This window comes from Agelaius tricolor, unplaced genomic scaffold (assembly GCF_023055355.1).
Source record: "Agelaius tricolor isolate 1412-34295 unplaced genomic scaffold, bAgeTri1.0.p SCAF_4, whole genome shotgun sequence".
NCBI lineage: Eukaryota > Metazoa > Chordata > Aves > Passeriformes > Icteridae > Agelaius > Agelaius tricolor.
The window spans coordinates 6,840,387-6,855,334 of NW_027269264.1; the positions used below are offsets into that span (position 1 = coordinate 6,840,387).

General features: G+C 38.9%; 1 protein-coding gene across 4 annotated transcripts in view; it reads left to right on the forward strand.

Annotated features, from left to right (window-relative positions):
* Positions 1-14,948, forward strand: part of ECPAS (Ecm29 proteasome adaptor and scaffold) — a 58,906-nt gene that overhangs the window by 2,822 nt on the left and 41,136 nt on the right. For 3 of the 4 annotated variants that reach the window (XM_071424461.1, XM_071424460.1, XM_071424462.1), the window contains exons 2-7: positions 4,737-4,867; positions 8,392-8,508; positions 10,086-10,204; positions 11,314-11,466; positions 13,526-13,694; positions 14,166-14,305. In XM_071424461.1, the coding sequence (XP_071280562.1) occupies positions 4,737-4,867; positions 8,392-8,508; positions 10,086-10,204; positions 11,314-11,466; positions 13,526-13,694; positions 14,166-14,305 (829 nt within the window). Of the gene's footprint in view, positions 1-4,736; positions 4,868-8,389; positions 8,509-10,085; positions 10,205-11,313; positions 11,467-13,525; positions 13,695-14,165; positions 14,306-14,948 lie in introns of those variants that run through there. The other variant, XM_071424463.1, reaches the window with a different exon arrangement.

Consider the following 14,948-nt stretch of genomic DNA (forward strand, 5'->3'; position numbering starts at 1 on the left):
GCAAATCCTGACTCACTCTTTGCTGCTATAATCATACTAGTTATATTTTCTCCCAGCGTCTAATAACATTTGAACAAGAATTTGACTCCTATTTTAGTAGTTGAGCAGCAGATGGGAACTTTATTCTTCTGCATGTGGAATAATGAAGAATTGCTTAGTTCTAGAGAGACAAAAGGGTGTGTTAGAGCTTTTGCTTTAGTAAGAATCTGCCCCTAAAACTACCCCTGCCATCAGGAGCTGAAATTGAAATGCTTTTCCTCCCAGAACACTTTATTTGATGTAGGGTCCTCTGGAGAAAATGTGGGGGTATGCTTGTGCATGTAATGCTTCTGCAGTGTTCAGGTAATAGAGGAGGGTCTCAGGGGTTTTTTGTCTGATTTACTGAAACAATTGTAGAAATTATTTATTTTGTCGCAGTTCCACCACTCTGTCAAACTAATAGTTCTTTCTCAGGAAAGTGAAGATAAATTCTGACTTCGTGCACAGATCTGCTCTGTTTTGCAGACAGACACTCTTTTTAGTTCCTCAGATGTTTTGTGGTTAACAGTCAAACTATGAAGTACAGCTAGTTTGACATGTCCTAGCCCCAGCAGTTTCTTGAGTCAGTTTTCATAAAAGGAAGGGTGTGTTTTACTTTACTCTGCTACACAAATGTGCATGCTGAGGGTTCTGTGTGGAATAACTGGTGTGCTGGATGTAATATCTATAAATGCCAGAGGGAACTGATTTGAAATGGTACTGTGCTTGGCTGAACTGAGAGATTTCTGTGATAAAAATACAGATATACAGTGGCATAGCCAGAGGGTTTTTTTTTCATTTTCTTTTTGGTAATTAAAATAATGAGGGTAAACTCTTTGAATTCTTGGCTCTGTTGAGGTAGCTATTTTACCATTTGTCCATATTTTTATCCTTTTTCCCTCCTTGTCTTTCTCTCACTTACCTTTGATGAGCTCCATGTCAGTATTTACCAAATGGAAGGAAAGGGCATGTTTTTCCTGAGAGCAGGCTGTGGGGTTTTACTGTTACATTGGGTGACCACAAGGTCAGTTCTGAAGTAACAAAACTTAAAGTAACGCTGATTCTTTTATGGATGGTATTGCAGGATTTGGAAATTAGTGTCTCATTGTCAATGTAGTTTTTTGTAGAGTTTTTATGCATTATCTGTGTTTTGAAAGTGATTCCTTTCTTTTTTGTCTTTGCAAGGTTGTTAAGTGCTGAAACCAGTGTTCCTCCTTATAGTCATAAATGGAGATTGGAAAGAACCAGAAGTGAAACATGCATTTCCTCACAGATAGGTAGCTACATTGCCATGGTAACTTGGGAATTGCAGATTCCAAATACACCATGTCAGTTTACACAAATTGAACACTGGTGATGGAAATAGAGATACAAAGATATATCTTGTTTTTCTGCTCCTTGTTTCTTTTACATACAAGGAAAGGAAATGTTTTCTTCATATGCAATGCCTTTTGTCCGGTTCTCCATATTTATCTTTGTCTTCTTGTAAACACCTTTTTTCCTTCAAAAAAGTGCCACAAAATTGGCGTTTTTTGTGAAAGTACTACACAGCAGCATGAAAAGAAGTGATTGTGCCAAAATATGTGAATAACTGTTTCAAATTCTGCATGGACTTAGTTGTATGTCTTAGTTGTATGTATTTTAAAAGTAAATCTACTTAAATCTACTTACCAATTTTTTTACTCAAGCACCTTATTCTTTGTTGTATTGTGTTTTTTAATCCATGGTAAAATGCTAACTGTCATAGCTGTGGCACACATATGATTTTTCTAAGATTGGTTTCCAGCTGCTAAGGCTTTTTGCAAACAGTTTTTGTCCTTTCTGCCCCCCCCCCCCCCAATCCCCCTTAGTATGTAGTAAAGCAAGTTAGACATCTTGCTTTACTTATTTTCTACTATCAGATAAGCTCCTAAAATTGCAATAGTGCAGTTTTTCAGTTGGTAGTAGGGGCTGTAAAATCAGATGGAGAAGATTTTAGCTCTATACTTAAAACTTTGGAAATGCATGACATGGGGACTTGAGACCAGTTGCGAGCAAGCTGTATTGTTAATGTCTGGTCCATAGAGGTCTGTTTGCTGGCTGTGAAGAGACATTCAGGGAAAGGCACTTTCCTCATGCCAGCCAGGAGGTCTGCAGCACACATGAAGACAGGACACAGCATTTGAGATGCAGATACTTCATCTACAATTACTTTTCTGGGCCATTGAGTGTGGTGCTTTAAATCATGAGTGTTTATGCTTTCTTGTAATGAATGCTGTCAGCTTGAGAAATGGTCTTAATTGTTAGTAGAATAAAAACCATGGAGGAAATGTTTGATGTACAATACTTGGGAGGTTTTATAGCTCTTTGTTTTCCTGTCCCACTGTTATGGATACAGCCTGCATCAGCAGCTTGAGAGAGTACTCTGACAAACTCCTGGCCAGTTTCTTAACTACATCCAGGTGACCAGTATCCTTGAATTGGCTGAAGAGTCTTGGTATGATTATGGTTAAAGAAGAATATCTGATGACAGTATTAGGGCTTAACTGACTTTGCAGCAGAGGTATGAGCAAAGTAATAAACTTATCTCACAGACAGCTTTTTTCCCTCCTGATTTCTATTATTTTTGCTCTTGATATTATTATTTCCACAATTCTGGTTGTTGCTTGAAATGAGAATAATGGAAGAAACTGGAAGTGGGGCAGGTGCTTGCAATTCAGTGCATTGCTGCATTTCCTGAGAGCACATGCAAAGTGCACTCGGTCAGTTTCTCTCCCTTTGAGAAGGTCCGTGTGTAGTCCAGTGACTACCAACAAATGGCTTTAGAACTAACTTCAGTTGTGTTTCCTAACACTTCTTTTTGATCTGTTGCAATATTGAAGAACATGTTGAGAAAGTTCCTCAGTTGACTTGCTTGAGAATGATGGATCTACAGTGTTCTCCTGGAGTTCTAGGTCCAAGGAGAAAGATTTTATAGTTTTTATTAATTGTTAGAGTAATTTTAACTGCTTGATGTGACTTCTGTAGTCCCTTACTGCCTGTGTGGTAGTGAGACACCAAGGAGGTTCTTGAATAGGGGGTGCATTGTGAAGGGAGGGACAGGAGGGGTGAGGGAAGGATGACACAAGAAGGAAGGTGAAAAGAAATCAAATATCATGATTTTTTTAAAAATTGAAACATGAGATAAGTGTTATAGAGCCATTGACTAGCTGACAACCTGAGTGGTCTGTGAAATCTGTCTGAAATGAGATTGACTCATATCTTCAGTTTATTGTATAGATTCTGCAGAGTTTTGGCAGTAGTTTCCTTGACAGTAAAATTTCATTGTCCTCTGTCTGTTCAGTTGCTTGTTATATTTGCTCAGCAGAAAATGAAATTTTGGAAGTGGTATGTTTGTGTTTAATCTGCATCTAGCAGGGGAGGAATGATGCTATGAATGCAGGAATAGCACAGGTTTTAAAAATAGGACAGTAAAAGCTTCTGAAGCCAAATCATCATAGGTTTGCTGGTTAGAGCTGTATTTGCATTTCAACATCCCTTTTTTTTCACTTTGGTTCTAACAATATCCATTCACCTCAGTCTTTACTGCTGCCCTGTACCAGTGCTTTTTTTTCTTTTCCCCACTGTAGTCCTTTACAGTCAGCTTGATGATTCTCCTCTGCTGAAGGAGGCCTCTCCTTGGTCTCCCTCTAATCTCAGCTTACCATAGGTCACTTTACATTAGTCTTTGGGGAAATATTTCCTATTGGTAAGATGTCTTAAGACCTTTAGCCTTTTAAAAGCATTGGGTCTCCTTGCTCCCTGTGGGTCCGGGCTTCATTGCTGCAGGATGAAAAACATGCTCTTGGTCCTGTGCACAAGAACTCTGCTCGGTCCAGCTGTTGGGAATGCTACTGTTGTTGGGGAAGCTTTACTTTGCTTCTAGTGTAGCTGTTGGAGCAGCTGCATGCTGGCAATTAAAATAAGGACTTTCAGCCTTGTTTTTATAAAAACAAATGATCCTCAGCCTTTGTGCTTGAGCTATTGATGGAAGATTTTGCTGTCATCTGTTTTTGTGAAATGATTTTTTGTTCATTCCTTTCTGGATTTGGGGAGTAGATCAGCAGGCCAGAGGAAGGCAAGTTGAAACACCCCAGCTGCTTTGTAGAGTGATAGTAGGATCACAGCAGTGTATCCTACCTTTCATGCTTGTGCTCTTACTCCTATTGATGATAGTGCTGTGTTTTTGAAAACAAATCAGCTACTTATAACAAGCAAGTAACTGGCTCAGCCAACATTTGTTCAGATTTTCTGGGAGACCTAAGTGCCCCAGTGGACAGGTGCTGGACAGGTTAGCCTGTGTCAAGATGTAACCCTAACTTATGCATATCAAATTTACCCTGGAACAGTTGTCTCAAGCTTCAAAAAAACTGATTTTTCACTAAATTGTTTCTTGTGTTTTCTGGTGTGTGGACTGTACATGCAAAGGCAGCCTTAATTGTTTTTGTCTTTGCTAGGAGAGGTCTCTCTGTGCTTGTGAAGGCTAGTACTAGAAGCCATCGGGCTGGATTCTACCATGAATTGTTTTCTTGTGTTAAAAATCTGTGATGAGTGCTTTTGAGATATAAGTACTCTAATGACATTGTACAGCATTTCTTTTAAGTCCATTAGGGGATGTTCAGAAAAAGTTTTCGTGCTACAGAAATGTTGAGTTTCAACCAGTTTCTCTTTTTCTGTTTTCTTTCTTTAATTAATTGCAGATCAGCTGGAGCGCGTGTTCTTACGTCTTGGCCATGCAGAAACAGATGAGCAGTTACAGAACATTATTTCCAAATTCCTACCCCCTGTTCTCCTCAAGCTGTCCAGCACACAGGAAGGAGTTCGCAAAAAGGTAAGGGTTCAATTTACCATAAAGATATATTGTCCTGATCAGGGAGAAGGAAATGCCTACGATGTATCATGATTTGCTATGCTTGGATGTTCTCTGTTGAGAAAATTACTCTTTGAGGAAATTTTATCATTACCGTAATAGAGAATTGGTTCATTACACCTGTTAGAGCTTAAACAAAACAGTTAGTGCTTGTGTCAGCATGGGTTTTGCAGATGTGTGGAGGCTGTATTTGTTTCCACTTGAGGCCAACTAGCTCCGAGTTAGCTTGGGATCAAGGCTTGCTGCCATAGGGACGGTTGCCTTGGCTTCCAGGGCTGTTGTGCTTCCACCTGACTTAGGGCACATGTGAAGCGAGCTGCCTTCTGTGCACAAAATACCATGAAGCCATACTCATTGATGTCATTCACTTGACTGATAACTGGAATAAGAGCAAGAACCAAGTAATTTTGAAGATGAACTGTCATACCTACTTGAAAAAATCAGTTCTGTGGTACATAAGACGGCTTTATCACAAAATTTATTCAGATACCTTACTTAATATGTACCAAAACTATTGGATTTTTGCCTGTAACCAGGCATAAGGAAGAAGGACCTAGCAGTTTTAGAGGTGGAATTTAATATGTAACTATCAGCATTCAGTTTCAGGGGAATTCAGTTTCCTACATTAGGTTTTAGGTCTGGTAATAGGAGTGGAGTGGAATGTTTTAGAGTAGAGTGCAGATGAAGTGTAGGGGGTTAGTGGTGGAAAAGAAGTTTTTCATAAGTCCCTCTGTCTTGTAGAAATAGGGAAATGATCATACTGTCACTGCATTTATAAGTAGATTTCAGAACCTGCAAGTTACTGAAGCATAGATTTTTCTCAAAGTTCTGCACAAAACATGTCTCTAAGAGTGATTACATGAAAGTGGATCTGTCGAAATCCAGGATGTTCCTCTGACTGCCTTGGAGGACTGGAGACCCTGGCAGGGAGCTCAGAGACCTTGGCACGGAGTCAAAGACACCTGTGCCTTTGATTTTAACCCATGGAAACAATTACCAATTTTTGTGAAGAATTACAAGCCACAAGAGTTTGAATAGAATGATAGTGAATTTTTCACTGGGTGAAAATGTACAATTTTGGGGTTTTATAATGGGGGTTCTGGAGGCAAGATGGAGGGATTTAGGCATGTCCTGTCCTTCCTCCTGTTTCTTCTTAGCCTCCATCTTCTGCTTGGTTTAGAGTAGAGACAGACTGCCTAACATAGGTGATAGGTATTGGAAAATTATTGTAAATAAAGTACACGTAGTTTTTAGCATAAAAAGATAATACTGCCATGAGGGCAGTCAGTGTGCCTGAATCTGACCTGCCAGACAGACCTCAGCGGGTCAGAGAAAGAGTGTGTTATATAAGAGAAAGTAAACAACCTTGAGAATGAGAGCCAAGGAACCCTGTCTTCTTCTTCGGTCTTGGGGCTGGGAAAAAGAGACTTTCTAACACCTCGGGTTCATCTCAACACCAGAGACTTTGTCATGGATCCATGGATGTCATGCCATTCCACTGTGCTGAAAGACAGATACTCCAACTCAGATGGGGTGTTCTGAATACCTGCTTACCATGTGTACTTGAAAGTGTGAAGAAAGGCATTTAACCAGCTGGAGAAATTTCCTAGGGTATTTTTGTATGATCTTTTCTCTCTAACCTGAAATCTATTGTCAGTTATTTGGGAGTGTTGGAAGATTCAGGAAAGGGGGAGGACTAGTCTTTTGAAAATTAAATTTTAAGAGGCCTCTTGAAATCACAAGCCTATTTAAGGCTGTATTGTAGTGGTAGCTGTTAATAGTTTTTACATTAGAGTGAATAATGAAATAGAATGCATTTCTTCTTCCTTTTAGGTGTTTAAACTCTTGATTTTCATTCTTTCCAGATGATTATAATACAAGCAATGATAGCACTTGATCATTTGAACATTTTTCTTGAATTCTAAGTATAGTTCCAAGTAGTTTCTTGAGTTCTACCCTTTCTCAGAGAGATCTGTGTAGACAGGGTTTTTTTTCCTCTCTAAAATAGTATGAATTTGTAACTGTTGCAATAAATTTACAGCAGCAAAATTTGGAAGCTGTCAGTGTTACTTAGTTTGTTAGTTTCTCTCTGATAAACAAAGTTTTGATCACATGTTTGCAGTCAGCTCTGCAGTTTCTCTGGATTATAGCTGGACATTATTTTGTTTAAGACCTAGTCATGGAGTGGATGTAAAGATGGTGTCTAAGAGGCTGCTCATATGCAGCTCAGCATCCTTATGGTTCTGCCGTTTCCATTATGGGCTTCAGTGACAGCATATTATGACCAAGGCAATGATCCCTTGAAAACACAGGACATCTTGTCTTTTTGGCTTGAATTGTTTGAAGTCAACATGAATCTAGAACTGGCTCTGACTGGTTTTGCTGGAACTGAATTGACTTCATCTAATGTCACTTACATTTTTTTGCACCACCTCTTTTGAGAACCTAATGAAGTTTGCAAGCAACATGCAGATGTTCAGTGTGATTTCTCAGAATGGATAATGGTTCCAGAGTAGAAATTGTAGTTTTTCAATTTTCTTCATTCAGTTACGATACCTCCTTCAGGAGATTTACAATTGGCACTTTGGTGATGCTAAGAAACTACCTAATGGGATTGTAGAATCATGGGATAATTCAGGACTTTAGAAGGTCTCCAGACCAATCTCCTATTTAAAACAGTCCATTACAAGTTCAGTTCAGGATGAAGGTGAAGGTTTTATCAAGATGGGTCTTGGAAAATTTCTGAGAATAAAGACTGTTCAAACCATCTGGGTCTGAACTTCACTGCTTGATAGTCTTCATTGTGAGGGAATACCACAGTGCACCTCTCTTGTTTCTACACACTCTGGCCCCAGTTTTGCTTTGCAGTCTGTCAGAGTCTGGGGTCATTCCCCTCGAGCATCTGCCTGTTCCTATTGGCATTGCTGCTGGAGCTCTCCCTGCCCAGGCAGGAGTGAGTGTACATTGCTTCTGCCTGACATTCACAGCACCCCTGTTGGCTTCTCCTCTTGTTTGAAGGGTTTCAGTTCTGTAACGTTCTAGTCCAAACAGTTCTCGTACACTTATTTGGTAACTGTATTATGGGTGGGGATATTTTTTTTTTGCCTGCTTTGTGAATTGGAGTTATTCTGCAGCTCAGTATAGAGCAGGAGTGCAGATTTCCAAGCTAGAGACAGTTTGGACAGATAGTAACCAAACTGTGGAGAGAACTGGTTATCTTCAGTAATCCTTTCTTTTATTTTTGTCGATGAATGTTATTGATTGTGGTGTGGTTTGGGACTTTGCGTTTGTCTTAACAGTGGCATGGTTTCAAGATAATATAAATGATGGCTGCTGATTTCTTACGAATTAAATAATCAGTTAGATCAGGCCTGGTTTGCTTATACTAAGCCTGCCTAATGGATTATGGTTGATGATTGGACCCCAAATTAGCAACATTAATGGTGGCTCTTTCAAGTTTGTTTATTTTTTTTCTTTCCTGTCAGGTCATGGAGCTGCTGGTTCATCTGAATAAGCGCATCAAAAGTCGACCAAAAATTCAGCTTCCGGTAGAGACACTGCTAGTTCAGTATCAAGATCCTTCTGCAGTGTCATTTGTCACTGTAAGTGTTCTTCCAAGACTGTTTGCTGCTTTACTTTAGCAAGCAGAATATTCTTTAAAGCTCCTGTATTTAGCTCTGTCAGTTTTCCTAGCAAGTATGTAATTGTTATGAGGTTGATGTTTTAAGAGCTTTTTTAATATTCAGTTTTATAGTCTGGTGTGGGTGAAACTTGGTTTCATAAAGCATTTTGCTGTTCAAATTGGACAGTTACTCTTGATATTTCATGGTTGCATGAATTGTCATTGCTTGTATTGTAAAGGGTCTTTTCATTGGTAAAAGCTGCATTTTGCAAGCAGCTACCAATCCTTATCCTGATATCTGCAGGATCAGAGTTTTACTTAAAACATCTTTATCTCTTTGAACTCATGAAGACCTGTATTTTTATGTGCTTTTAGGGTCAGGACTTTAGCTAAGAAAGATGGAAAAAAAATGTTATTTTATAGATTGTGAAACTTTCACAGATTATTTCATTCAATCCAATTTAAAAAAGAGAAAATAGTTTTATAATGTTTTTTCCAAAACTATGAGACAGTTTACATTTAAGTTTTGATAGGTCTGTTGCAAATCATCATCGTGAAACAAAAGTGATTAAATCATAGGGAAACTTTGTGCTTTGTAACGTTTTACTGTTAAGTCCTGTGTGTAGCATAAATTAAAAATATGACATCTTAGAAATGTATGGAGAAATATTTAGACTTTAAACTCAGTGACATACATAAAAGTAGTCTTAGGTTGTCCTCAGCAAGTAGCATATCTGGAATTCACTTTTTAGAAATGACCAAGACTCCTGGTGTGCATATGTCTTGTAGAGCAAAACAAACCACCTTGTTAGAGACTTACCTGACAAACTCTGTATTTGGCTGTACTTGTCAAAAGATGTTTTCGTTCATGTATCTCAGCAATGCATATTCCTTTGCATCATAAGGCTTCATAGCATTTTAACTCAAGTGTCATCTACAAAGTAATGTAGTGTACTACAACACTCCTCTTTGGCACTGCTTTCAGCCAGGTCATGGAATACAACTCTTGCCTCTGCAGTTCTTGGCTGGATTTAGATGAACAGCATAGTCCAGTATTCAGTACTGCTCTGCTGTGCTGTCCTGTCACTGGACTCTTTAACTGCATTTGCTGCTTTTAAATGAGGTGATTTAGAAAATGTTTTTAAGAGAAATTTTGTCTATGCTGCTGACTTTTTATTTATTCAATATTTATATTCTACTTTATTTCAGAAATAGGTAAGAGAGATCATTACATTTCCTTTATTTTAAGCTGTTGCTTAGTTGCAGCTGCTTTTGGTGAAATTTACAGTGAAAAAGACAAACCAGAGAGAGCTTTTTTCATTGTTTTTTTTCCATCTTTTAAAGCAGAGGCCCAGCAAGACCTGCTCTGACTAGTCCTTGCTGAGTGTCCACTATAATGGTTGTCAATCTGATAAGTCTTAGACTTAAGAAATTGGTCTTGCAAAACATATGTCGTTTCCAATACCCAATTATGTAACAGAACATACAACAAGAGTTCAAGGAACACATACTTCTTTTCCATTGCTGCAATACTATGTGCTTTTTCTACCCCTTTAGAATTTTACCATAATTTATGTTAAGATGGGATACCCCCGTCTGCCTGTGGAAAAACAATGTGAATTGGCTCCAACCCTTCTCACTGCAATGGAAGGGAAACCTCAGCCACAACAAGACAGGTATGACTTCTTAGTCTTGGAGTGAATTTTGTTGATATTGAACTAATTTATATAAGTTGTTAAAAGATTTCTTTTCCTTAGTGCTGTCTTCATGACTTAGGATGTTCTTGCCACGTACAATTTGGATCAGTAAATCAGTTATTTGAGTGGTACAAGACATTGTTACAGTCTAAAGCTGTAATAATATACAGAATCTGCAGCAGCAGACTCCCTATATGATAAGAGATCTGTGTTATGATGGAAGTGAAATGCCTGTCCATATCCCCCATGCATCTTCATCAAGTTCTGGTTTCCAGCTTAAGGCCAGACCTTCAGTAGATGCCCTCTGACCAGCTGCAGGAGCAGTGCTAGATGTCTCAGATTGGCCATTCTAAATTGAGAGGTAGTGTTTCAAGTAAGTAGGAGTTCTAACTAAGTTGTAATATGTGAAAAAAAGAGTATTGGGACGTGCTGTATACTAAGAATCTCTATGGGTGGTCCTAGTTCTTACCTACACTGAGATGAGTTTCAACTGTGTTGATATTGCAAAATGTCATTAAAATCATGCCTTCATTCAATCTACATACAGTAATGGTGTAAAAATATTTTTAAATTATATTATTGAAAGGTCTTGAGTAAAATCTTGTTCCATTCATGAAATTAATGTTCCATTCATGAGATTAATGTGAAAATACTTGAAGCGTGTTTCTTCTGTGTTGAAAAGGCAAGTACATGAGTGAAGAGAGCTTTGGAAAATCCGGCTGTACTGCTAGACATTTGCCAGTGGGTCTTAAGGATGAGATAGCCCTATACTGTATTTTGTGGCGTAATTGTGAAACTCAAAAATCTGGACAAAGACAGTGACTTTATCTCTCCAGGTGTCTGCATGCATGCAGACACATATATTCCATTTTAAGGACAAATCCTAATTTATCTTCTGCTTTCCATTTTTAAGTACATTAGGTGGTAAATAGAAGCCACTGGATTGTGAATATGTTCAACTTCTGTTAAGATTTTCTTTTTTTTGCTATTAAGGAACGGGTTTGTTGTAAAAGGTTTCTCTCTTGTATGTTATAAGTAAACAGGTGTGGTTTTTTTAAATGGTTGCAGTAAATATAATTGTTTTTCAGCCTAATGCATCTTCTAATACCAACCCTTTTTCACATGAAATACCCTGCTGAACCACTGAAAGCAGCAGCTTCTCCGTTTAATCTTGCTGAAAAACCAAAGACTGTACAGCTGCTTTTGGACTTTATGTTGGATGTTCTTCTTATGCCTTATGGGTGAGTTGATACCAGTCTTCTCTAGCATTGATGTGTTCTTTATGTGTGAAACAGTACAAACTACACCCTTGAAAACACATTTAAAGTGTGCTGTTACTTCCTGGCTCAAAGGAAATCAGTAGAAAAGTACAAAAGAAGTTGATAATTGTAAGAACCAGATAGCCAACCATTTCAAAGAGAAGCCTGACAAAAATGTGTGCCCATCTTTCTGCAGCTCAGTTTTAAGGCTTATTGTTCTGAGATCGTAAGCAAGAATAATCTCTAAAAATTTGTGCTTTCCAGAGTTGAACCTTTGAACATGATTGGTCTCCTGTCTGTCTTCTGGTGAAAAATGTTCAAACTGCAGTGATGTTGTCTTAGTGTGAACACTGTTTTTGAAAGCAAGAAGAATGTACAGAACAACTTGAATTTACTGATCACTGCTTGTTAGGAACCTTCTAGTGTCTAAAATCAATACTTTCTCAAAATGTTTTTCCCACTAACTGTTTTTTGGGGATTTTTTGTGTCTTTGTATTGCTAGGGGAGCTTTTGCTTTGGAAAAAAAAAATAGAAATAGTTTTGATGGATGAACATGTTTCTATTTTTTTCCTAGCAATAAAAGTCTCGTAGGATTGGTGCCAGTATGATCTATTTGAGCTCATATTTCTTGCTCACCTGAGTGGATTAACCTGAAGGAATGAATTTAAAATAGCAAGCACATGGTCTTTCTCCATGTCCATTTGTTGGGGGCCATGCTTTTCATCAGATAATTAGGGGGCCACTTCCCTTTCATTTGAATATACAGAATCTTGCAGCACAGAGTTTCAAATGCCTGTTCTTCTGCTCATGATTCACACTCTTCAGTTGGCTCAGGTTAATTGCCCTTAGCTTCATCCATGGCTGTAGCTTCAGCAGATGAATCCTTGGCTTTCCAGTGAGACTTCATTCCCTTCCACACTTTAATACTCTGGCCAAGCATGAGTTTTTAAATCACAGAATAATTTAGTTTGAAAGAGACCTCTGAGAAAACACTCAGAGACACTCAAAGTAGAAGGTGAAGGTTTTAATTTTCTTTCTAGAAGGTGCTAGAGAGTGTCTTCAGTTAGCTTGTGGCTCTAGTTGTCTGTCTCTTGAAGTCTTGCTCCCTAGGGTCAAGCTGTTTGCAGTGGTTCAAAGCTAATTTATGCTTGTTAGAACTTGGTCCATCATTGTCCAGTTGTGATCTAGCCTTACTAGTTTGCTGCAGTAAAGCAACCAGAAAGCTTAACTGTAGGGTTTAAAGCTCAGAATGTGTTTAAAGTTTTAACTAATGAGACTTGGAATTAATTCCTATTGTTGAGATTGTTCACCTTTTTGTTGCCTGTGGGCTGAATGCAAAATGGGAGGCTAGCTGGGGCAAAAGAATTCTTGCTGGTCTCTGCAGTGCAATTTTGAGGCCATTTGGCTGTCTTCCAAGGATACATGGAGCAGTGGCGTGGCTTTTATAAAAGCATGAAGGTGAGCACAGGGCAACTGGGCTAGCCGGTCTTATGAATTTTCTTTCGTAAACTTCTTTTTATTTTTGCTTTCCTTCTCTCCCCAGTATTAAAACTGCCATTTTCCAAGACAGTATCTCATTTATTTATTATTTTACATCAGGATATTTCCTGCCACTTGTGTTGCATATGCTTCATTGTTTCCCTTGTTAGGTTTGCATTTTTTATAGAAATCATACAAATATTATTGAAGCTTTTAACATGAGTTTCATGTAGTACAGCATGAGTATTTACTTCTAATACAAAATAAATAATTTTTTCTGGTTTGCAAGCTAAGGACTCTTTCTGGAAATGCCAGTGGACCCTTCCCTTTTCTAACTGAAGTTTGTTTTCATTGACAATGACATTGTTATGGCTCTTGCAGAATATGTGGGGATAATTGGCAGCAGAGCCTCAAGTTCTATCTTATGTTAGAGTCATGGGATTAATTAGAGAAAAATAATCAAGTTGGACAAGTTATGTGTCTTTCTCAATTCCAGAATCTAATTCAGCTGGTAATGTGGATTGGAAAAGGCTCTAATAAAAATCTTTCCGTGCCTGCTTAGGTTTGTATTGAATGAATCTCAAAGTCGACAAAACGTGCCCTCGGCCCAGGGGTCTTCATCAAGTAGTGTGGGAGGTCCTGGAATCCCTCAGCCACCTCCCGGGATGAGCTTTTATGCAGCCAAAAGGGTTATTGGAGATAGTCCATGGACACCAGAGCTGCTAGAACAGGTATTTAGAACTGTGGGGCTGGTCCGTGCTGAATTGTGGGTATGTTAATGGGACAGTTGCAGATGGAGGAATGGAAAGCTGGAGGGAAAATATGTAACTGATTCTGACCAGGTCTTTAGTTGTCCTGAGGGAATTTACTAAGGAATTTTGCATGATGCCTTAAGGAATTTAGCCAGGGAGGAAGGTGATTGGGAAGCAGCCATGACTGCAGCCTCCTCTTGTGTTTTACTCGGAAAAGTTGCAACAGTGTCTTCCGAAGGATCCCTTTTCAGCAGTGGTAACAGAGTATCCCATAATGGTGATGCTAGTACTTGCTGCAGATGACTTTGACCGGAGGCAAGCTAAGAGAGGGAGAGCCCGTGAACTTCTCCTTAAGCAAGCAGAAGCTGTGATTTGAGACAGCTGAGGTGCTACAGTTATTGTAAATCCGCTTTCTTGTCAGTAACCCTGCTTTTCCCTGGTGTTGAACAGTGTAAGCTGGGGATAGTGAAGTTCATTGAGGCTGAGCAAGTGCCCGAACTTGAAGCTGTTATACACCTGGTTGTAGCCTCCAGTGATACAAGACACAGTGTTGCCACTGCAGCAGACCTTGAACTAAAGAGTAAGCAAAGGTAAGGTCTGGATGATTGGAAAATATGGTGTTAGTATTCCTGAAACAGCTATTGCAATGAATGTAGTGCTCCAGAGAGACTGTGCTGGAGGTGAGGAAGGCCTGTATATCTGTGAAGCTGCCATGTCTTCCCACTGGGCTGGGAATGATGTGGTTTGCAGTTTTGCAGCTGGAAATGTCACTTGTCTCCAGAGCTGACAGCTTTAGCTGTGTGGGTTTGATCATTTTTGGTATCACTTCTGAGCCATTTTCTTACCAAATCATAAAAAATAGTGGTGATTTCCACATTGCCCCCTGTGGATTATCAGTTGTCAATAAGGCTTTAGTAAATGATTCCCAGAAAAGTATACTTTCATTTAATTTATTAGGAGAGTAAAGAGACTAATTGTGAAATGGATCGTAGTCCAGAAAGTTTGGCAAACACTGTTGTCAGTTATTAGTGAAGCTTCTGCTCACCTGCAGTTCGCCCCTCCTCATCATCTAAAATATAATGCTTCTGTCTTTAACTCATCAAGAGGCCAGAGTAATGGCTGTTGATACTGTTTGCTGAGACATTGACAATGGGAGATTTGCTGGCTCATGTAGGAGGCTGGAGCAAGATAGGGCCATCTTTGAAATATGTAGGTGGCTTCTGTAGAAGTATT